Consider the following 22,780-nt stretch of genomic DNA (forward strand, 5'->3'; position numbering starts at 1 on the left):
TTACTTTTGTTTTGCTGAAGCAGTTTGTTCACGTGTTACTGAATGTTTGTTGCCCAAGTGCTACAGATAATTGTGGAAGTACATATCCTTTAGTGTGCAAGCTGCTGAAAGTAACCTATGTTTCAATTCTGAAAGTAACCTATGTATCAGTTCTTCAGGGAAGAAACTCCCACATGGCACATTTCCTGGCAATCCAAATTTGTGTGTTAACAATGACCTTGTTTGTAGTGGATTTTTTGTTGTTGATGTGGGCATCATCTTTGATAAAGAAAGTGGCGAAATGTAAACAATCTGATGGTGTAGGCTGTCTGGAAATAACTGAAAAACAAAGTAGCAGGAAGGGTTTAGTGTCAAAATTAGTTGTCCTGTGTAGATTCTGCAATAAATCTACCTCGAAAATGACTTCAACCATTGTGCATAATTCATATGATGTGAATATGAAGTCAGTGTACGCAGTGGATGCAATAGGAAAAGGAAAAAAGGCTGTGCAAACGTTTTATGGTTTGATAGACCTTCCTTCTTTCCTTCCTTCCTTCCTTCCTCCCTCCCTCCTCCTCCTGTCATGCATATCTGGTAAAAGTTTGGTCTCCTTCAAATGTATAACATTGGATTAAATGGTATCTCAATTTGAGTAAGCATTTTGGAAAAAAATTGAATCTATTTTTTGTAATTTTTTAATAACCCAAAGCAGGTTCAAAAATATTCACAATACTTCCAATTTGTTTAGAAAGTGTGCTGCATTACCTGATATCAACAAAAAATTTTGAACAGAATCTTCTATTGGTTCTTGGTAGAACAACATTATAATGTTCCACAGTATTACTTTTATTGTGTTAACCGCTTTTGCAGTAAATGTCTGAAGATGGCCTTATAAGACAAAAACCGGTTAACACAATAAAAGTAATACTGTGGAACAAAAGCAAGATGGTGCTTTTCATTTATTAAAAAAATCTGTAAAACATATACATTATAAACAGTGCCTGGAAGAAATAGGTGTTGATTTTTATATAATATTACACAACATTGAGCCAGAAAAGTTCCCTGTATTGTTAAAGGATTTCATCTTGCTTTCAGCTGGTAGAACTATTTTGCAATTGCAATTCCAGCACTAAGCCATTCTCAAGCATAAGATTTTGACACACAGGTTGAGATAACTATGTAATAAGTATTTCATTTGGTTTCTTGCCCCCCAGTTAGTTTTGTATCTGCACTGCACTGAAAATAGTGCACATCAGTGCAGATCTCTATGTTTTCACAAAAATAGGAGTGATTGCAGTAACAAACTGAATAAGAAATACTTACATTATTAATCCGCAATGAGGCACCAGAGATCAAGGGTCCCTTATATCTTCAGTACTAAGAAGGTATGCTTGAACAACCTCTTGAAGTTTACATTACGCTGTCGGTATTCACCACTGATATGTTTCAAAAGTGTGTCGAGGCAGGGTAGTCCTGCACTCTGGCAACATATGCAGAGTGTATGCGAGAGTGAGTGAGTGAGTGAGTGAGTGAGTGAGTGAGTGAGTGAGTTGTGTCGATGACTGATGAGTGCTTGTACAATGCACTGTTGGGTTTGTGGTTTTATTGATGAAGGGAAGGGAGAGGGCGACACTGTGTGGGCACATGACAAACACATTAAAAGCACCAAGGGGCCCGCCGAGTTTAATGTCCTTAACCAGGGGACATACCACCAGGTAGGCCCAACAAAGTTGTGCAGATGGCACAGATGCTGCTGTCGAACTCCGGAGTCTTAGTGGGAACCTTTGCTGTTTTATTCATGTATGTTTCAATGTTACGCACTCCCCCCTCCCTCCCACAAGAGAGTGTGCAACAGACGGGAGGGCTGGAAAAGTATGAACACCCTTTGCTGCTTTGCGTCACATTCAAATTTTGTTGAATGGTTTTCAAAGGACCCTTGTTATTCCATCCTGTACGCTAGAGCAAAACTTGCTGTTGCATTACACTTTGTTCAGTCATGCTCAGTGGGCATCATGCCCACAATATCCTTGGAGAAGATTGAATCGTTCAGGAGCATGTCAACCCTGTCAAAGGTTGTGCTATCAAGAATGTCATCCTGTGAACTATTGTTTCAGACTGCAAAATGTGTGGCAATCAACACCCTAGGGGAAGGGGTGATTTCATCAAAGCCCTTTATGCCACTTCTGAATCACAATGTGTCAATTTTTTTCCTTGGCCACTCTTAAGAAAATGGCGTGATTTCTGGGACAGGCACTTTGACTCCATAGCAGAGGCATCAAGACAAGGGAATGGAATGTGGATAACAGTGACATGGCTTATGTGAGATGTCCAGGTGCTGTTGGGTAGAATTGTGAAGTTTGGTGCCAATATGACATCAATAACCCACCTTACACCTCACATGAATTTCTGAACTCTGGCCTCGCTGTCAGAAGTGTTCCTGAGCCTGAGGGTGACGTCACAGGATGCCAGGCTTTTGCACCATTACAGAGTAAGGTTGTAGGGACCTTTAAGCCAAATTTCAAACTTCTGCATCACAATGGGAAACAAATATGGTATTTCAAGAAAGTAACCCTTTAACTGTGCGGCACAGTGTAATTTAATCAAGTACATATGTGCAAAGACTGGTGATCAGGAACTTTACACTACCATCTTTCCTCACTTACCGGACAAATACTTGCAGTGACAATATTTCACCACCAGGATCACAAGCATACCTCCAAGTCAAATGCCACTGCACAAGCACGACGTTTGTAACCTCGGCTCCAGAGGACAGTGAATGGGAGAACTCAATACAGCAAGTTTGAAAGTAGGCTCACAAATCAGTTTCAGCAGTGTATGTCAAATACATCGAAAAGGAAATCCTAAAAACTAAGAGTGAAGACACATTAATGGCTTTTTTATATTTAAAGCAGTTGAGGACGCCAAATGGATGAAAGGAAAATAAATGAACAGAAGAGAAAATTAGTTGAAGTGTAGTTGGTGAACAAAGTAAGACAGTTGGGGAGGTAAAAAGCTAATTGTAATGTGGCACTAAATTTGATACCAGTAAAAGAGAGAAAAATAGCAGGGAAAACATGGTCTGGAGGGAAAAGGAAGCCACATGGTAGAATTTTGGTTAGTTGGGTGAGGGAGACCAAACAGTGAAATCATCGGTTCCACGATCTAAGATGACAGAACTAAGGGAGAAGCAACAAAAACAGTAGTGTCTGGTAAATGTGAAAGGAAAATGGGCAAACAAAGAGGCAAAAGGAACATCGAGGTGGCAGGAAGAGAAGAGAATGGGAGAGGTGGGGGGAGGGGATGCAACAAGAGCATGTGGTGCCCAAAGGCACTACACACAATGGGGCACCAGCACTGCTGCTGACCCATTCCAATCTCCACACAACATGAACGATCACAACACAACGGGGCAACACGGGGGAAGACAAGAAAAGGGTGGGGGTGGGGGGGGTGGGGGGGGGGGGGGAAATGGCATGAGGGACCATGCAGAAATAGGACAAACCTAGACAGCATAGAGGTGAGGCTGAAGGCTTCCCAAACTAACGCCAATGCTAACCAAACGACTCCAATTCTGGAAGGAAATTCAGTACTTAAATCTGGGAGGACAAACCACTTTCACAAAAAAGCCGAGAAAGGATGTAATCATTCGAGGCTTGTCTGCTAACACATGGGACAAGAAGCATGAAGGGCATTTTCAGTGGAAAGTCTAAGACTGCAGAGGATTTTAGATTTCCGCCGAGAGATTTCCCCCGAGACTCGGCCCATGACTGGGCGAACAGGAATTTGACATGAAGCCCCTCAGAGAATGGTCGTAAGTGACCACCCACTCAGCCTGACGATCGGCAAGCTCATTACCCCAGATACCCTTTGGGCCAAGAACCCAAAAGAAATCAACCAAACACGTACCTCGGTCAAGATCAGCCAGAAGGTCGTGGATGGCAGGGACAGATGACAGGAAAAATACCAGGTGATAGCCTGAAGACGACTCATTGAGTCCTTACATAAGGAAACTTGGGTGCGGGAGGACCATTTAATAAAGCAGTGGGCCCAATACGTGGCAATCAGTTCCGCAGTAAACATATCTCACATGACAGGTAAGAGATTGTGTTCCTTGCTAAAAGGAGACATGTTTTGGCAAAGCAAAGTGGGGTATCCATTTTGGGTTTGTTTTCAGCCCATGATTGTACTGGTGACTTTGGTGCTCAGTGGTGTGGAAAGGACGCACTAAATGAAAAGACAGCAGACCCAGACAGGGTGTGTGGTATACCTATGTAGCTGTGCCATGTCTGGCAATGTCAAAATTTTGAGTGTGCTAAATAAGTGCTTATTTGAGTTATAGTTGGTGTGGCAGTGGCATTTGTGTCAAAGTCAAAGTCATCTCCAGAAATTGCAGTTTTCAGAAAACAAGAATATCCAACATTAATGTAAGATGGAATTTTGAACTGATGCAGCTTCAAGGAAAGTGGGCACTGTAAGCAGGTTGCAGTAATAGGTTAATTCCATCTCGCTGAGGATGTGAAGATCCTTGCCAATTATTCTGCAATCAAACTACAGCACCACACCATCTACAATAAACAAGGCAGACTTTTTATTAAATCTCAGCAATCATAAATGTAATGAATACCACAGTCATAAATGTCATATTTAATTACTGAACAGATACAATTATTTAAAGCTGTCAGTTAAAGTCATTACAATTGTGGAGTGTATGTAACTGTTGATATGAACCGTGACAACCTACCATCTTAGCGAAGTTCAAGATTTGGTTGACTGTAAAACAGTGGCAACAATTTTCAAAACTTTCTGAACAAGAAAGATTTATTAGACTGATGCCTAGCCTGCACTATAAAATTATAATTCCAGACCATAAATTAAGCTCTCTACATCTCACCTCTTTGGCTGGCCCCCAACTAAGAACATACTACTAGAATCAGTACACAATGAGAATTTGTATAATTTGGAGCACATATTCAAATACATGTATCCCTTTGAAATGCAACTAATTCATTTACAATGGATGACTGTAATAAACATATGAAGAACATACACCTTTCAACAATAACTCCACCACATTTACCAATCAGTTATTGAAATGTGGCATTAATTATCCATGAAAAGGATGACTGATTAATTCTGAAAATTCGTAATTGTTAAAACTGGACATTTAAAACTTAGGCGCAATGTGTACAAAGTGGGGGGTAGCTCCACTTATCAAGTGACAATGGCTAAAAACGCAGTGCCCAATACGCAGTCCACTTAAAATGACCTTCTCCTGGCGGGAGGGCTGAGAGGAGGTCGTCCAAGCCCCTGGGAGAAGCTTTTAATAGGCCAAAGCTTATTCCTGTGAAGCGTGGACCATTGGCGATGACAAAGGGACACCACCTCCTAACAGACAGCAACACAAATCATCTGAAGGAATATAGGAACTAGCGGGCTGAGAGGACAGCAGTGTCAGCAGCCTCACTTCCCGGCAAGTCGACATGACCAGGAACCCACAAATATCACACTGGCTCCACCAACAGTGAGCAAGTAACAGTGTTCCTGGATCCACTGCACTAAGGGATGGGCAGTGTACAGTGCACACAGACTTTGAAGGGCACTGATTGAGCCTGAGCAGAGGACACAATTGAAAAGGCCATGTCACCAGATGCACACCATGGCCTGATACGGGGCAAAGAGCTCGGCTGTAAATACTGAGCAGTGTGCCAGAAGCCGATATCTAAAGACACTGGTGCCAATGATGAACACGCGCGACCACCCCCCCCCCCCCCCCCCCACACACACACACACACACACACACACACACACACACACACACACACACACACACACACACACACAGTCAGTCCGAGAGCCATCAGTGTATACAAAAATACTATTGCAAAGGTCCATGCGAAGGTTGTGAAAATGAATGCAGTAGACCGAGGCTGGAGTAGTGTCCTTAGGAAGCACATGAAGGCCAAGCTTAACATGGGCTGTCTTATGAAGCCAGGGTGGTGAAGGGTTCACCCCCATCAGGGAAGCTGCAGGTAGTGTGAAGCTGAGGTGCCGTATCAAGCACTGAAAGCAGACTCCAGAAGGTAACAGACAAGAGGGATGGGCCCCATACTGGTGATCAAAGGAATCATTGAAGGAGGTATAGGAGAGGTGGCCATGCATAGCAGACTAACGGCACGCATACCTGCTGAGAAGGAAGTCACGGCAGTAGGACAGTGGTAGTTCAGCAGCTCCAGCAGACACTCAACTGGGCTAGTGTAAAAGGTTCCTGTGGCCAAACAGATGCCACGATGGTGGACAGTGTTGAGACAGCGTAAGATGGATGGAAATGCAGACACACAAAGCGGCCATAGTCTAATTTCCAACAGACAAGGGACTGGTGCCAATGGAGCAGGGTAGTTTGATCGGCACCCTACAAAGTACCATTGAGGACACTTAGGACATTGAGGAATCGCGTACAGCAGGCCACCAGGTAAGGCACATGGGTGGACCAAGATTGTTTCCTATCAAGCATGAGGTGCAGGAACTTCGTAGCGTCAATGAATGGAAGGGCAACAGGCTCAAGATATAAAATGTTGGGATAAACCAATTGCACTGCCAGAAATTCATACAGACGGTTTTGCCAGTGGAAACACTAAAGCCATTGTCGGAGTAAAGACAATCATGACACCACTTAAGAAGCTGCTCAGTGAGATAGGTCCGTGGAGAACTGCAATAGATGGTAAAATTGCCAACAAAAAGGGAGCTGGAGATGCCCACTGGGAGACGGGCCATTATAGGGTTAATGGTGGTAGCAAAGGGAACAACGCTCAGGATGGAACCCTGAGGTACACCACGTTCCTGGACAAAGATGTCCTGTCCGACATGGCAGAACCCATATGCACCTTGAAAACTATCATTTAAAAGTGCCTACAGGAAACAGGTGAGGCAGCCACAGAAGTCCTATGTGTAAATAGTACAGTGGATACAAGTTCTCAAGCAGGTGTCGTAGGCCTTCTCCAAATCGAAAAACATGGCCACTGTCTGGGATTTCTGCAGAAAACCCTTCATGACATGGGTGGACAAAGCAACAAGATAGTCAACTGCACATCTCCGCACTCTAAATCCATATTGTGCATTCATCAGTAAATTACGAGACTCGAGCCACCAAACCAGCAAGGCATGAATCATACATAACATCACCTTGCAAACGAAGCTGGTGAGAGAGAGAGAGATGGGGCGGTAGCTAGAAAGTAGTTTTTGTCCTTACTGGCGTTAGATATGGGTATGACAGTGGCTTCACACTAAAGTCCGGGAAATGTGCCCTCTGCCCATATGCGGTTGTACATGTTCAGCAGAAAGGGCTTGCCCCCAAGAGAAAGGTGCTGCAACATCTAAATGTTGACACTGTCTGACCCTGGGGTGGAGGATCAGGATGAACAGAGCACAATCTAGCTCCCTCATAATAAAGGCGGCATTGTGGCACTCGCAATTCTAAAAAGAGAAGGGTATCGCACGAGTCGCCCCCTCATTTTTGATGGAGGAAGGCAGGGTGATGATGGGAGGAGCTCTAAACTTCCTCAAAATCACTGTCTGCTACTGTCAGGCCGGAAATTGCCGAATGGATCTTTGTCCCAGAGAGCCGTCTGAGGTTGGCCCACATGACAGAGGAAGGGGTGGAACTGTTAAAAGAACTAATGGATGAAATCCAGCTAGCTTTTTTGTTATCCCGAAGAACATGACACTTTGCATGAATCTGTTTATAATTAATGTGGCTCGCCATCGTAGAATGGCTGTTAAAAATGCAGAGTGCACGTCTCCGGGTGTGAATTCTGGTGTTCCACCAAGGAACTGGGACACAGCACGGTAAAAAGGAAGTGCGACGAATGGAATGTTCCCAGCAATAAGGATAATGGTTATGAGATACTCCACCTGGTCATCACAACTGGGTAAATCTTTTTCTTTGTAGGTAAACAGGGAGGAGTGAAGCTCCCAGTCAGCCTTAGTAAGCTGCCATTTGGGTGTGCACGCAGGTGGAGTAGGAATCAGCAAACTGGTAGCACATGGGAAATGGTCGTTCGAGTAGGCATCAGAAAGAACAGACCCCTCAAGATGATGGGCAAGCTGGGCAGTGCAAAGGGATAGGTCGAAATAGGAATAGTGTGCGAGGTGTCTGAAAGGAAAATGGGTGCTCCAGTGTTAACGCAGAAGATGAGTTGATTAATAAGATCAGCCAAGATTGCACCTCTGACAGGTTCTGGGAGAATCCCAACGGGGAAGATGCGCATTAAAGCCACTGAGTAGCAGAAATGGGGGAGGTAGCTGCCCAATAAGCTGAAGGAAGTCTGCCCTGGTGACATCGAATGACAGAGGCACATAAATGGTACAGAGGGGGAACTTAAGATGATGAAGAAAAAGCAAACTACAACAGCTTGAAGATGGGTAGTCAGGGAGATGGGTTGACTATGAATGTCGCCCCATATGAGCAGCATGACGCCCCAGGAGAGGGAATGCTGCCTTCAAGGGAAGGTCAAAACGAACCGGGAATAAATGTGAAAGCACAAAGTGTTCATGAGAGCACTATTTCGTTTGCTGAAGGCAGAGTACAAGGGGACACTGTGATGCTAAAGGCAGCCGTAAATCCTCTTTGTGGGACCAAAGACCGCGAATGTTACATTGGAGGAGAGTCATGAGATGTAGGTAGGTCACCTTGGTGCCTGCCAAGTACAGCCTGTGTAGAGTCACTGCTACAGGGCACAGACCTAGAAGGATCCTGCTCCAGGGGGTCCACAAAAGCACTGGCTTGCTTGTGCTGTCTGTATAGTCCAACACTAAAAAACCAGTTGGTGGTGCACACCGGCGACATGCAGGCTGGCCGGGTTAAGGAATCACATGGCAGCATTGTCGAAGAGAGTCTTCAAGTCGACGAAGGGGAAGACCATTTGCCTTTGGTGGACTTCTAGCCTTTCTGATTAGAGGGCGACTCAGGTGTTGTATGGCTGGAGGGACGTAGGACGTCTTCACATGAGTACTACCACTGTCCTTTCCGGCCTACCAGTTTTGTAGCTGGTGGCTTTGCCCTTGAGTTGAGAGTTTGACAGCTTGTTGCACAGCTGGGCGGGCGCAATGCTACCTTGACAATGGGCAATTTCATAACCTCAGAGCTGAATTGGAGGTCACATCTTCGTGGCCATGTCCTTCATGGAGCGAGGAGTACCAAGAACAGAACTATAGGCACCAGACGGGAGAACACAGGGTTTGGAACTAGCCAATAACTTGCGAACGACTGGGTAAGGCACTTTTGTCTTTACCAGGTTCTCTGTGACAGCCTGCTCATCAAGGAACACGGGACAATCCTGAGAGGAGGAGGCATGGCCACCACTGCAGTTGATGCAGCAGGGAGGAGGAGGCAGACAATCACCCTCATGCACATCCCTACGGCAGGTCACACATTTGGCCATCTGTCGACAAGACATTCTAGTGCAGTTGAAACAATGACACTGGTAGCAGTGCTTTGAGTTTGGAATGTATGGCTGGACTTTGAATTTCATAGCCTGCTTTGATCTCTGACAGAAGCCTCCTCTATCAAAGGTGAAAAAGAGTGTGGGTGGGCCCTAAGGAGGAATCTACCTTTTCCATCGCTCTATGGACAGCAATGACACCCTGACCAGAAAAGTAAGATTGGATTTCAGCCTCAGACCGTCAAGCAGCCTGGTGTAAATTATTCCACAGGAAGAATTCAAAGTCCGATGGGCCTAGACACACCAGTTTTTGTGCTTAAGAATCAGAAGCAGTCTCCAAAAGCAAAGTGCCATTCTGTAATCAGGAGCAGGTTTCCGCAAGCCGGCAATTGCATCATCACCTTTCTGAATAATGAACGGATTTACTTGGCAAAGGACTGACTGTTAGCAGTACATGAGACCACACGGAACTGTTGTCTAGCTGGGAAGGTCTTTCAATTGTTAGCCTCATTATGTTTATGTTTCGTAGACTGCTTGGGAAGATGATTGGCTCATTGCAAGAAAATCCCCATGATTGCAGTGTCTCCAATGGCACACTCCTTTCAAATGGGGGCCTCCTCCATAAGGGGGTACACCCGCTTTAGGTCATGCCTCAGGTCACACCTCCCGAACACCTGACCAAGGGACCAATCGGAAATTTGGGAAGGTTTCAGCTCAGGCAATCGCCGCTTCCTGGTCCTGATTTGTACCACGAGGTACGTGCAAACTCTACATGTTGACCCAGAGTTGTATGTGTTACCCAGTCAACCGTTACATGTCAGGCACGTGTCAGGAGGGCACATAGAGTAAGAGGAAAAACAGGAACCTCAAATGCTGAAGCTGAGGAACAAAAGGAGCAGGGAAACAAAAAGTAAAAGGGATTGAGAAAACAGTGGTGAGACAGTCCTTATGTCAGTGACAGACAATGCAGAACATTCCATAAACACCCCAGACATATTCCAAAGGGAAGGGAAAAAAAGAATAGCACGAAGAGACATGCAGCATGGAAGGGAGAAACGCATGCACGCACGCACGCAGAGAGAGAGAGAGAGAGAGAGAGAGAGAGAGAGAGAGAGAGAGAGAGAGAGATGAGAGAGAGAGAAGAGAGAGAGAGGGGGGGGGGGGGGGTGGGTGGGGGGGGGGGGGGGGGGGGGGGGGGGGGGGGGGGGGGGGGGGGAGGGAGGGGGTTATACACATTCACTGAATAAATTAGCACTCAACATTGTCATATTTAAGATGGTATTACATACATTTCTAACTCTTCCGTTGCATTTTGCAAGCGCTCTGTCATAAAATTTAATCTCTCTTTTTCTCTCTTCAAGCAAGCTGAAGACCTGGCTTCTTCTGCTTCCTTCTGCATCCTTTCAACTCTGTCAAGCAACATCGTTGTTTTACTGATATCTCTAAGGTTGTATTTCTGGAGGAACAAGTAAATGTTAATCTACTGTTATTTCTTTCACACTACAGAACCTCTAAAAGAGAAGAAAGTCGCATCTACCCACCATCTGATAGGCAACAAGATCCTCCAATGCATCCTTTGATTTCTCTTCCAAATCACATACACTGAGACCAAGCTTTTTCAAAACAGACTGGATTTTCTCATCTGAAAATATGGAAATCAAACCGAAAATATTTTCATCATTATCTTACCACGAATAGATACTGTATTGTACACCAATAGGATTAATCTTGTCTCACTTTACAGTTGTCTCAAAAGTTCAAAATTAGTTTGTCTGCCCAGTATTCTGTACTTTTACAATTCTGAGGAGTTACTAAAAATTACCAAGAAATGCTTCCAGGCAAAGACATTTATACAAGTACAACTATAATCTGAACTGCCATGTCCCATTGGAACGTAATTTCCATGAAAAAAGTGGAACTTAAGTAAACTAAGTTACGCCAGCTTCTCATCACCTCTCAAAACCAAGGTACCATTTACTCAGTATGACACACATCTGTTGAGAGATACTGTACTCCTTTTCTATCCAGGGAACAAATTCTTAAATGGAACATCACTGCCCTTCTTTCACAACAGTCATCATGCTGCTTGCCTGGGCTACCTAACCCAGGCTACGGCTCTGGTTGGTTGGGGGGAGGGGGGGTAGTGGCCAAACTGCTAGGTTATCGGTCCTCATTCTGATTGAAATAATTCCACAAGGGTGGGAGTAAAATAATCGAGACATACAAAACACAGCTGGAAGAAAGGAGAACACCACAAGGATGACAAAAGGGCAACAAGCACTACAATTGACAAAAAACCACACAGAGATGCAAGAAACATGTAGAAGGGATCAAAACAAGAGAGCAGATTACCATGGCTGGCTGGCGATGAGAATGAAAAGGAGAAGCCAGCCACTCTGCCACACAGTGAAACCTCCACCCTGAAGGCACTAGGGTGGAGGACACGGGGGCAAAGGACATGCGCTAAAACTTAGATCAAATGATAAAAGCCGCCCTCATGAATAAAACGTAAAACTAAAACTGCTGTTGAGGCATTGTCGCCCAACACCAAAGGTAGCGTGCTGGAAAAGTTAAAAGTCCGTTGCAGAGTGGCTAAAAGTGGGCACTCCAGCAAGAGGTGGACGACCGTGATTTGTGAGCCACAGCGACACCGAGGTGGATCCTCAAGATGGAGGAGGTAACCATGCGTTAGCCCCCTATGGTCAATGTGGAGCCGGCAGAGGACAACTGATTACCTACAAGAGAACCGCATGGAAGACCTCCACACATTCATAGTCTCCTTAATGACACGCAGTTTGTTGTGCATACTGTTATGCCATTCCATCTCCCAAAGCTGAAAAACCCTGCAGCATAAGACAGAACGCAGGTCAGTTTCGGAGATGCTTATCTCCAGAAGCTGTTCCTGTGTAGCCTGTCGGCAAGTTCATTGCCAGGGATTCCGACGTGTCCTGGGGTCCACAGAAACACCACTGAACGACGGGACCATTCCAGGGCATAGATGGACTCGTGAATGGACGCTACCAAATGATGGCAAGGGTAGCACTGGTTGATAGCTTGTAGGCTGCTCAAGGAGTCAGTACACAGGAGAAATGACTCGCCAGGGCACGAGTGAATGTGCTCAATAGCACGAGACATGGTCGCCAGCTCTGCAGTGAAAACACTGCAGCCACCTGACAAGGAGTGCTGTTCAATATGTCCTCCATGAACATATACAAAGCCTACGTGACCGTCAGCCATTGAGCCATCAATCTAAACCACTTCATTGCCCCAGTACATGTCGAGAACTGAGAGGAAGTGATAACGGAGCTGCAGGATTAACAGAGTCCTTAGGGCCATGCGAAAGGTCTAGAAGAATCTGCGGCTGAAGTGTACACCAAGGACGTGTATGTGAATGGACGTCGAGGAGAGGTGGTAATGGGAAGGACTCGAGTTCCGACAGTAGGGACCGGACATGAACCGCAATCTTAAGCACTGACCTGGGCCGCCGATGTGGAAGACGAACCGTCATGGTTGGAAAAAGGTGACAGTAATTTGGATGCGCACGAAAACTACGAACATGTGCAATGTAGCTGGCAAGCAGTTTTGCACGCCTAACCTTCAATGGAGGGACTCCAGCCTCCACCGGGACACTGGTCACCGGACTCGTTCTAGAAGTTCCTGTCGCTAGGCCAACACCACAGTGGTGCACTGGGTCGAGTAAACACAATGCTGAGGGCACTGCCGAACCGTAAACCAGGCTCCCATAGTCAAGGCGGGCTTGAAGAAGGCCTCTGTAGAGCTGCAGCAGTGTAGAGCGATCTGCACCCCAATTTGTGTTGCTCAGGCAGCAGAGGGCATTGTGGTGCTGCCAGCACTTCCGCTTAAGCTGACAAAGGTGAGGAAGCAGAGTCAATTAGGGGTCAAAAACCAGTTCTAAAGATCTATATGTGTCCACTACAGTGACTGGATCGTTGTTAAGGTAATGTTCTGGTTCTGGATGAACTGCACGACACAGCTTCCTGTAGGCGCCGCTCAGCAACACCAGTACTGGAGGAGCAGTACGAAATACAGAAGTCATTCACATACAGAGAAGGTGAGACCAATGGCCCTACAGCTACTGCTAGACCGTTAATAGTCACTAAAAATAGAGACACACTCAATACAGAGCCCTGTTTAACGCCGTTCTCCTGAATAATGGGCGAACTATGGGAGACACTTAAAGTACGGAGTGACCGGAAGTTCTGGATAAAAAAAAAAAAAAAATAAATAAAAAAAAAATAAAAAAAAAAAAGAAAAATCAGGAGCATACCCCGGGGACCCCACTCATACAATGTCACCAGGTTGTCTGGTATGCTTTACACAAGTCAAAAAAGACAGCAACCAGATGTTGGCATCGGGAAAAGCCTGTTCGGATGGTAGTTGAGGGACACAAGGTTATCGGTGGTAGAGCGACACTGGCAGAAGCCGCCCTGACATGGAGCCAGTAGGCCACAAGACTCCAGGACCCAACACAACCGCCGACACACCATACGTGCCAGCAGCTTACAAAGACCAAAGAAAATAGGCGAGGCTGATGGGCAGGTAGCTTTCCACATCAAGCAGATTTTGACCGGGTCTGAGCACCGGAATGATGGTGCTCTCCCACCACTGTGATGGAAAGATGCCATCGCAGCAGATCCAGATGAAGATGACGAGGAGATGTTGCTTTTAGTCAGACGAGAGATGTTTAATCATCTGACAGTGGATCCGATCCTGCCCAGGAGCTGTGTTGGGGCAATGTGCAAAGGTGCTGAGGAGCTCCCACTCTGTAAATGGGGCATTTTAAGATTCACTGTTGCGTGTAGTGAATGAGAGGACTGTTTTCCATCCACTGTTTGACGGTGCGAAAGGCTGGGGGTAGTTTCCTGAAGCAGAGGCTTTAGCATAGTATTCAGCAAAGTGCTCTTCTATTGCGAAAGGCTGGGGGTAGTTTCCTGAAGCAGAGGCTTCAGCATAGTATTCAGCAAAGTGCTCTGTTATTACATTGGTAGATAACACGCCATTGATGTTAATGCCCTGTTGGGGTCTGGTACCCAAAAAGATGTCTGATCTTTGTCCAGACTCGAGAAGGTGATGTATCGCACCCAGTGGTTGACATGCACCCTCCCACTCCCGTTTCCGTCGTTTTATAAGCTGGCTAATGTGTGCACAAAACTGCTTAAAGTCTATTAGATGCTCTAGGGAAGGGTGCCACTTATGTCTCTGTTGTTGTTGTTGTTGTTGTTGTTGTGGTCTTCAGTCCTGAGACTGGTTTGATGCAGCTCTCCATGCTACTCTATCCTGCGCAAGCTGCTTCATCTCCCAGTACCTACTGCAACCTACATCCTTCTGAATTTGCTTAGTGTATTGATCTCTTGGTCTCCTCTACGATTTTTACCCTCCACGCTGCCCTCCAATGCTAAATTTGTGATCCTTGATGCCTCAAAACATGTCCTACCAACCGATCCCTTCTTCTAGTCAAGTTGTGCCACAAACTTCTCTTCTCCCCAATCCTATTCAATACCTCCTCATTAGTTACGTGAGCTACCCACCTTATCTTCAGCATTCTTCTGTAGCACCACATTTCGAAAGCTTCTATTCTCTTCTTGTCCAAACTGGTTATCGTCCATGTTTCATTTCCATACATGGCTACACTCCATACAAATACTTTCAGAAACGACTTCCTGACAATTAAATCTATACGCGATGTTAACAAATTTCTCTTCTTCAGAAACGATTTCCTTGCCATTGCCAGTCTACATTTTATATCCTCTCTACTTCGACCATCATCAGTTATTTTACTCCCTGAATAGCAAAACTCCTTTACTACTTTAAGTGTCTCATTTCCTAATCTGATCCCCTCAGCATCACCCGATTTAATTTGACTACATTCCATTATCCTGGTTTTGCTTTTGTTGATGCTCATCTTACATCCTCCTTTCAAGACACTGTCCATTCCGTTCAACTGCTCTTCCAAGTCCTTTGCTGTCTCTGACAGAATTACAATGTCATCGGCGAACCTCAAAGTTTTTATTTCTTCTCCATGGATTTTAATACCTACTCCGAATTTTTCTTTTGTTTCTTTTACTGCTTGCTCAATATACAGATTGAATAACATCGGGGAGAGGCTACAACCCTGTCTCACTCCTTTCCCAACCACTGCTTCCCTTTCATGCCCCTCGACTCTTATAACTGCCACCTGGTTTCTGTACAAATTGTAAATAGCCTTTCGCTCCCTGTATTTTACCCCTGCCACCTTCAGAATTTGAAAGAGAGTATTCCAGTTAACGTTGTCAAAAGCTTTCTCTAAGTCTACAAATGCTAGAAATGTAGGTTTGCCTTTTCTTAATCTTTCTTCTAAGATAAGTCGTAAGGTTAGTATTGCCTCACGTGTTCCAACATTTCTACGGAATCCAAACTGATCTTCCCCGAGGTCCGCTTCTACCAGTTTTTCCATTCGTCTGTAAAGAATTCGCGTTAGTATTTTGCAGCTGTGACTTATTAAACTGATAGTTCGGTAATTTTCACATCTGTCAACACCTGCTTTCTTTGGGATTGGAATTATTATATTCTTCTTGAAGTCTGTGGGTATTTCGCCTGTCTCATACATCTTGCTCACCAGATAGTATAGTTTTGTCATGACTGACTCTCCCAAGGCCATCAGTAGTTCTAATGGAATGTTGTCTACTCCCTGGGCCTTGTTTCGACTCAGGTCTTTCAGTGCTCTGTCAAACTCTTCGCACAGTATCTTATCTCCCATTTCATCTTCATCTACGTCCTCTTCCATTTCCATAATATTGTCTTCAAGTACATCGCCCTTGTATAGACCCTCTATATACTCCTTCCACCTTTCTGCCTTCCCTTCTTTGCTTGGAACTGGGTTTCCATCTGAGCTCTTGACATTCATACAAGTGGTTCTCTTCTCTCCAAAGGTCTCTTTAATTTTCCTGTAGGCAGTATCTATCTTACCCCTAGTGAGACAAGCCTCTACATCCTTACATTTGTCCTCTAGCCATCCCTGCTTAGCCATTTTGCACTTCCTGTCGATCTCAGTTTTGAGACGTTTGTATTCCTTTTTGCCTGCTTCATTTACTGCATTTTTATATTTTCTCCTTTCATCAATTAAATTCAATATTTCTTCTGTTACCCACGGATTTCTATTAGCCCTCGTCTTTTTACCTACTTGATCCTCTGCTGCCTTCACTACTTCATCCCTCAGAGCTACCCATTCTTCTTCTACTGTATTTCTTTCCCCCATTCCTGTCAATTGTTCCCTTATGCTCTCCCTGAAACTCTGTACAACCTCTGGTTCTTTCAGTTTATCCAGGTCCCATCTCCTTAAATTCCCGCCTTTTTGCAGTTTCTTCAGTTTCAATCTTCAGTTCATAACCAATAGATTGTGGTCAGAATCCACATCTGCCCCTGGAAATGTCTTACAATTTAAAACCTGGTTCCTAAATCTTTGTCTTACCATTATGTAATGTCTCTGTAGAGCTAGCCAATGTTCTGCAATTGCCTCAGTGACTTTCGGTGACCACCGAGGGAGTGTCTTTCACTAGAGGCCCCCTAAAGAATGAGGGATAAGGTTTTCCTCCGCAGAAACAATTGTTGTAGTGACCTGCTCAACAACATCGATAGCACCATGTGGGGGAGATTCAGGGTGACATCAGAGGTGAAGGCTTGCCAGTCTGACTTGTTTTAGCTCATCTGGTTAGGCATCCGTGGGCATGACACCAGGGGAGTGACAGGAAGATGGGGCAGTGGTCACTACCCCACAGGTGGATAGATGGGAAAAAGCCAGGACTGCAAACCGAGAGATCAATGGCCGAATATGTGCCATGTGCCACACTGAAATGTGTGGGGGCACCAGTATTTAAGAGGCAGAGGTCGAGGTCGAGTTCGAGTTGTGACAGTAAATTTTTGACATCTCTGCCTCAGCCAGTAAGCACAGTGCCACCCGACAAGGGGTTATGGGCGTTAAAACCTCCCAAAAACTGGAAAGGTTTAGGGAGTTGATCAATCAGTGCAGCCAATACGCTCAGGGGTACCACACCATCTGGAGGGAGATACAAGTTGCAGATATTTATTTCCTGCATCATCCTTATCTTATCCTGACAGCCACAGCTTCAAGAGGGGTTTGAATGGGTACAGGTTCCCTACATAATGAGTTTAGCACATAAATGCAAACTCCACCTGACAGTCTAGCACTACAGTTCCTGTAATATCCCTTATAGCCGCAGAGGGCAGGGGTCCGCATTGACGGGAACCAGGTTTCCTGGAGGGCAATGCAGAAAGCAGGTGTAAAGCTTAACAGTTGCCGTAACTCAGCCAGGTGGTGGAAAAAACTGCCGCAATTCTACTGGAGGATTACGTGATCATGAGACTGGGAAGGCATGAAACACTCCCTGAGGCATAGACTGCCTCATGGTCACCTGCTGCCATCAGATGAGTACCTCTGTGATTGATGTCCATTGTGTCTGAGGGCCCAGCAATATCTAGGTCCTAAGTGGACGCCAGAATCACCACCTCATTCTCAGACAACTTTTAGGTAGTGGTGATGTGGGTGCCACTGCAGTGCCTTGGTTCTTGTGGGTCTTTCTTTTTAGGTTTTTCTTTCTGCTCCTTATGTTTGTCCAGCTGAGAGGGCTCCTGCGATTCAGTCTCAGGCACTGAGGAGGACCATGAAGCCCTATGACCTGTGGTTGCTTCAGCCATTGGCAGGTGTCAGCTTTGCCACTGGTAGGAACCCAGGAAGGGAGTGACCCAAGGGATCCCTTCCTTGCAAGAGGAGCCACAGAAGACTTACGCTTCTCCGACTGAGAAATAGGGACTGATGTCCCCCAATTGTCGGGAGGGTTTTGCTTCTAAAGTAGGATGCGCAGGAACAACAGGGAGGGAAGTGCCCCCCACCCTCAAGGGGGCAGGTGGAGTCTGACAGCTCCGACAGCCAACTGTACGTGGTGGAATGGAAGGTGGTAGAATCACTGTAGTAGCGGCGTTGTAGGTTGACGTCATATGCACAGGATGTAGCCTCTCCTTTTCTCTTAGCCACAGTGCAGGTCAGTCAGTCCAGTTTCATGTATTCCATTATTGTTTTCTTTCTGGAGAATCCTGCAGTCTGGCAAGCAAGGTGAATGGTGCTCTCCGCAGTTGACACAGATGGGAGGTGGGGCACAGGGAATATTGGGATGTGAAGGATGTCCACAATCCCGACAGGTGACGCTGGAAGTAAAGCGGGAAGACATGGCCGAACTTCCAGCACTTGAAGCATCACATCGGGGAGGGATATATGGCTTTACATCACAGTGGTATACCGTCCCCCTGACCTCCTCAGGTAATGTGTGTCACTTTAAAGCCAAGATGAAGGCACCAGTGGCAACCTGATTATCCCTCAGATCCTGGTGGAAGCTCTGGAAGAAATGGATACCTTGCCACTCTAAATTGGAGTGCAGCTATTCATCAGACTGCAAAAGAAGGTACCTGTGAAATTGATACCCTGGACCATATTTAAGTTCTTATGGAGATGTTGGAAACAGAAACGTCCCCCAGCTTGTCACAGGCAAGTAGTGCTTGTGACTGGGCAGAGCGTGCTGTTTTGATCAAGACTGACCATGACTGCATTTCAGACAAGCCCCCCCACCTCCCCAAACTTGTCCTATCAATGCTGCACAAAAAACTGAGGTTTCATTGACAAGAAAGATTCCCTATCAACTCTTGTACATACAAAGTACTGGGGTGAATAAGTTTTGCTTCCATCCTTAGCCTGGCATTTCTCCCATGGTGCGGCCAGGGGGGAGGGTGGAGGTGGGGGGGGGGGGGGGGGGGGGGGAGAGACTATTTGGAGTCTTATTTCTTGGCATTGAAGTTAGACCTTGACTGCTTAAAGACTGCTGGTGTTTGACCACCAGCAAGGTATGACATACTACACTTCACTTCACGGCATGTCATCCGCCCTGATGCCACCCACTCTGACCACGGGCCCTCCCCACAGGCACCACCCAGCTGCAGCAAAGGCCACCTGCCAGAATGGCCATTGCTGGGAGTCCCAATGCCCCAGGGTGCCTGGCATTTACTACTCGGCGTATGTGGCGAGTTAATGGTGCATGCATCAACAGAGCGATCCCTGTGTGGTCAGAGGGCTATAACCAACAGGGTACATGGCGGCCCCACCACGGCAGATGAGCTACCATGCTGGATATCAGGTGCAAATAAGCTACGAAGTCCATTATCGTCGACAGCACAGGAAGCGATACTGCGCAGAGGATGGAGGAAGATGCACCCAGGAGGGTGACCTCGCCCAACAGCTTGAGAATGAGCGAAAGTGCAGATCCATGTTAACGAAGGACGTGAGTAGTCTCAGCGCACGATAGACACTATGCAGCATGTAAGGCGCCCTTCCCCAATTGGCTTGCTCTTTGGGAAAGTTTTGAAAAATAGTGCTCAAACCCTACAGGGGACCATCACAAAGGCCGAAACATGTGAGACTCCTTTTAGTCACCTCTTATGACAGGCAGGAATACCTTGGACCTATTCTAACCCCCTGACCTGCCAGGAGGAGGAGGAGGGGGGGGGGGGGGCTACTGCTCTCCTCTATTTGTTTCTGCTGCAGAGGGAGTACACAGCACACACAAGAAGCTGTTCCTTAGTCCAGGAGAAGAGAGAGAGGCTCATGAATAACTAATTATGTTCAGGATACCAGTTAAAACCATTACTGAATAAAGATATCTAGTCTACTCACACCTGTTTTCAATGCACAAAATTAACCAACTAAGTTCTTACAGCTGGTGATGCTAGATATTATCAGGAATGAAAAACACAATCTTTGTGCAATTTGTTGATTTAGTATTGCACAGGTGTGATATTCGCTGCTGCAGATGCTGAGGTTTACAAAGTTTTCACACAATGCTTAATGCCTATTATATTTTATTATACATTAGTCATACATGCAGTGTTTTAGTGCAATAAAATTCAGATTCACATTTAAAAATAAAGTTTAAAAATATCCAGTCATGTGTAAAGCTAACAAAATAAAATGTAATTAAACAATTTCTTAATTTAATAAATCAAAGAAGGAAAAAACATTACTACTAAAAACTTAAACTAAGTTACCAAGGTTTTGTGTTGCAAGCAAAACCTTTTCAACAATGACTCTTGACAAGTTTATTAAAAGAAAAAGCCCTACTGATACTAGAGCTTCAAAACAGTAATTCAACTTCACCTTCAGATTTAATTTCCTTGGTTAATTTCTCAAGGTACATAATTATCTGATCAGCATCTTTATCAGATTCTAAGTTTATTTCCTTCAGTTTTGTCAAAGTTTCTATTGCTTCAGCTGATACAGTATGTGGCACTTCATACCTGCTCCCAAGCTTTTCTTTTAACCACTCATGTGGGAACTGCAATATTAAACAGATTCATATCAAACAATTACACATCAATTTTTTGTTTTGTTTTAAAAACATTAATGCTTTAAAAAATTACTTAAAATAATGTTTGAGGGAATAACGTGGCCATTGAGACCAGGGCACTGATGGTTTTACTGCCGTCATACTCGTGATCAGTTAACACATGCGGAAAGAAAAGTCCGAATGCACACAGGCTAAGGACACACTAACACTTATTTTTCTTTGGTCCATGGAACAGGTCACAATGTATCTCATGACAAGGCATATGTCAACAAACTATCTCAAGAGAGTGTTTGTGCATACAGTTTAATCAGGAAAGCATAAGGCAATGAGACTGGTGCTTAACAGCAAAGTAATTACAGATTTAGTCACCACACATTTGTAGTCTAGATCACTCAAAGTAAGTAGGTGATTTGGACTGCACTGATGAAGATCCAATGTCATGAAATGGTATCAACAAAAATGATCACAAATTATGCCGACTCTGCAATGTAATGACTAATGAAAACATGTGCTAGCCCAGGACTGGAGAGAGTGCTAAAAAACTTCACTATCAAATTCCAAGATATGTCTTTAAGGGAACAGATCATTAAACTGGAACATACTATATGCCTCAGCCGACATAAGCACCAGTAACAGTACCAAACGAGAGGCCCAGTAACTGCTGCAGTTCAAACAATTTATTTCCTACTTAAGTAGACATTAGAATAGGGCTTAACAGCCTTGAGCCTGTAAATATGTGAGAGAAGACTTAATGAAGGGAAAAACTGGAAGTATGCTTATCAGCAAGGTTTTGTGCCATCCAAATGGTTCTGTGGAGATAGTGTTCAGCAGCACCCTTTTATCTACATCTACATCTACATTGATACTCCGCAAGCCACCCAACGGTGTGTGGCGGAGGGCACTTTACGTGCCACTGTCATTACCTCCCTTTCCTGTTCCAGTCGCGTATGGTTCGCGGGAAGAACGACTGTCTGAAAGCCTCGGTGCGCGCTCTAATCTCTCTAATTTTACATTCGTGATCTCCTCGGGAAGTATAAGTAGGGGGAAGCAATATATTCGATACCTCATCCAGAAACGCACCCTCTCGAAACCTGGCGAGCAAGCTACACCGCGATGCAGAGCGCCTCTCTTGCAGAGTCTGCCACTTGAGTTTATTAAACATTTCCGTAACGCTATCACGGTTACCAAATAACCCAGTGACGAAACGCGCCGCTCTTCTTTGGATCTTCTCTATCTCCTCCGTCAACCCGACCTGGTACGGATCCCACACTGACGAGCAATACTCAAGTATAGGTCGAACGAGTGTTTTGTAAGCCACCTCCTTTGTTGATGGACTACATTTTCTAAGCACTCTCCCAATGAATCTCAACCTGGTACCCGCCTTACCAACAATTAGTTTTATATGATCATTCCACTTCAAATCGTTCCGTACGCATACTCCCAGATATTTTACAGAAGTAACTGCTACCAGTGTTTGTTCCGCTATCATATAATCATACAATAAAGGATCCTTCTTTCTATGTATTCGCAATACATTACATTTGTCTATGTTAAGGGTCAGTTGCCACTCCCTGCACCAAGTGCCTATCCGCTGCAGATCTTCCTGTATTTCGCTACAATTTTCTAATGCAGCAACTTTTATGTAGTAGTGTAGTGTAGAACGTAAATTCTCTGCAATCTGTGACTATAGGAGCATGGGACCCTACAATGGACTAGATGCCATTGGTTGGAATAGTGAAAAGGGTGTCACTGATATCACGTCTGGAGTACTCCATTTGCAAGACTACAAACCTTACACTATGCCTCACTGGTGGTGGGGGGTGGGTGGGGGTTTCCACAGTATGACAACTGTGGGTTGTTGCTCTGGCTACAGATCTCATGAGATTGGCTGAACATGTTTTGTGCACCCAGCATGAGCCTCGCCTTACCACTTTGTAAATACAAAAGTAAATTTGAAGA

At 45.2% G+C, this 22,780-nt stretch overlaps 1 protein-coding gene across 3 annotated transcripts in view; it reads right to left on the reverse strand.

Moving 5' to 3' along the window:
- LOC124615464 (kinectin-like) overlaps positions 1-22,780 on the reverse strand; it is a 53,712-nt gene that overhangs the window by 5,460 nt on the left and 25,472 nt on the right. For all 3 annotated transcript variants that reach the window (XM_047143371.1, XM_047143373.1, XM_047143374.1), the window contains exons 3-5: positions 20,632-20,809; positions 10,958-11,058; positions 10,706-10,872 (exon numbers count right to left, since the gene is read on the reverse strand). In XM_047143371.1, the coding sequence (XP_046999327.1) occupies positions 10,706-10,872; positions 10,958-11,058; positions 20,632-20,809 (446 nt within the window). The remainder of the gene's footprint in view (positions 1-10,705; positions 10,873-10,957; positions 11,059-20,631; positions 20,810-22,780) is intronic.

Source organism: Schistocerca americana, chromosome 5, assembly GCF_021461395.2.
Source record: "Schistocerca americana isolate TAMUIC-IGC-003095 chromosome 5, iqSchAmer2.1, whole genome shotgun sequence".
NCBI classification, from domain to species: Eukaryota; Metazoa; Arthropoda; class Insecta; order Orthoptera; family Acrididae; genus Schistocerca; species Schistocerca americana.